The sequence below is a fragment of the Mandrillus leucophaeus genome, unplaced genomic scaffold (assembly GCF_000951045.1).
Source record: "Mandrillus leucophaeus isolate KB7577 unplaced genomic scaffold, Mleu.le_1.0 Scaffold390, whole genome shotgun sequence".
In the NCBI taxonomy this organism is placed as follows: domain Eukaryota; kingdom Metazoa; phylum Chordata; class Mammalia; order Primates; family Cercopithecidae; genus Mandrillus; species Mandrillus leucophaeus.
In genome coordinates this window covers 1,519,393-1,521,163 of record NW_012104143.1, presented here as the reverse complement: position 1 = coordinate 1,521,163, position 1,771 = coordinate 1,519,393, and the positions used below count along the sequence as shown (strand labels likewise).

The 1,771-nt window shown below is 48.2% G+C and overlaps 1 protein-coding gene across 1 annotated transcript in view; it reads right to left on the bottom strand.

The window, feature by feature from the left end:
- ABCC6 (ATP-binding cassette, sub-family C (CFTR/MRP), member 6) overlaps window positions 1–1,771 on the bottom strand; it is a 79,767-nt gene that overhangs the window by 69,817 nt on the left and 8,179 nt on the right. Inside the window, exon 5 of the mRNA XM_011991182.1 lies at window positions 689–814. Within this exon, the coding sequence (XP_011846572.1) occupies window positions 689–814 (126 nt within the window). The remainder of the gene's footprint in view (window positions 1–688; window positions 815–1,771) is intronic.

The window sequence follows — 1,771 nt, the reverse complement described above, 5'->3', positions numbered from 1 at the left end:
GCAACCTCCATCTCCTGGGTTCAAGCGATTCTCCTGCCTCAGCCTTCTGAGTATCTGAGCTTACAGGTGTGCACCACCACGCCTGGCTAATTTTTGTAATTTTAGTAGAGACGGGGCTTTACCCTGTTGGCCAGGCTGGTTTTGAACTCTTGACCTCAAGTGATCCACCTGCCTCGGTCTCCCAAAGTGTTGGGATTACAGGCATAAGCCACTGTGCCCAGCCAATTTTCAACATATTTGTTTAATTATGTGACCAACGTCTGGTTCCCCTACTTGACCAGTAGCTACTTGAGAACAGAAACTCTATCTGCTTGTTCACCACAGATCCTTAAGCCCTTGCTAGGGCATAGAGGGGGGTTGGCAAACGATGACCAAATCTGGCCCACTGCCTGCTTCTGCAAATAAAGTTTTATTGCAACACAGCCACGCCATTTGTTGACATATTCTGCTTTTGTGTTCAATGGCAGAGTTGAGTGGTTGCCACCGAAATCACTGTATGGCTCACAGAGTCTAAAATATTTTCTCTTGGCCCATACAGAAAAAGTCTGCCAACTGTGGCATCGAGTAGAAATGCAATACACATTTTGCTGAATGGCTAAATGAATAAAAAATTAGAGACTTTTGGTCACTTGGGGGAGACTGAGACCTCAAAGAGAAACAGGAATGAGGTTGGAACTTGGTGACTTACAGACTGCTGGGGGTCTTCAGGGAAGAAGGGGGGTTGATCCGCCAAGCAGGAAAGCACAAACTGTGCCACCACCAGAGACAGGCATAGGTAGGTGGACAGGTGGCGGACAGGGTCACTCTGGAAGCCCTGTGGGAGGCAAAGCAGAAGGTTAGGAAAGAAGGCAGAGGAGTGTCCTTAGAGGAGAGAAAAGGTTTCTGATGCTGAGGTCAGTATCCATGCTGGGGTCCAGGGCAAGAGTATTTGAAAGCCCTGGCATTCCTAGTGGTTCTAATTTTCTCTTCTTTTTTTTTTTTTTTTTTTTTTTTTTAAGACAAAGTCTCACTCTGTCGCCCAGGCCGAAGTGCAGTGGTGTGATCTCGGCTCACTGCAACCTCCGCCTCCTGGGTTCAAGTGATTCTCCTGCTTCCGCCTCCTGAGCAGTTGGGATTACAGGTGCCTACCACCATGCCTGACTAATTTTTAAAAAATATTTCTAGTAGAGTTGGGGTTTTGCCATGTTGGTCAGGCTGGCATCAAACTCCTGACCTCAAGTGATCTGCCCGCCTTGGCCTCCCAAAGTGTTGGGATTACAGGTGTGAGCCACCACGCCCAGCAGGTCCTAATTTTCAAATACCCAATTTATAATATTCTGTCTGTACAAATGGTGGGCCAGGGCTGTGTCTAGGGTTTGTCCTTAGCCACGTGATGATTGGCCACAGCTGCTGGGACAATGAGATGAAGAAACACTTTACCTTCTTCTTTGTGCCACAAAGGAAATCCTTTCTCCATTCCACCCTCTACCCCAGTCTTCAACCCTGCTCCCCCTTGGCCAGTGTTCTCTGGTGTGCGGAGATGGGAGCTGGTTTTACTGAGCAGTGGCTCTGCCCTGGGCACATACAGCTTTCTTGCCATACACAGTCTCATCAGCTGGGGTTTACTTGCTTCCTTTGACTCATGGGGAAACCAAGGCTCAGAGAAGTGACAGCACCTTGTTCAAGGACACACAGATGATCTGGTCCAAATTGCGATGCTCCTGCTGCCACGCCACAATGATTTTTGCATCTGCTGCCCTGTCATCTGGTCAGAAACACCCTAATTTTCTTT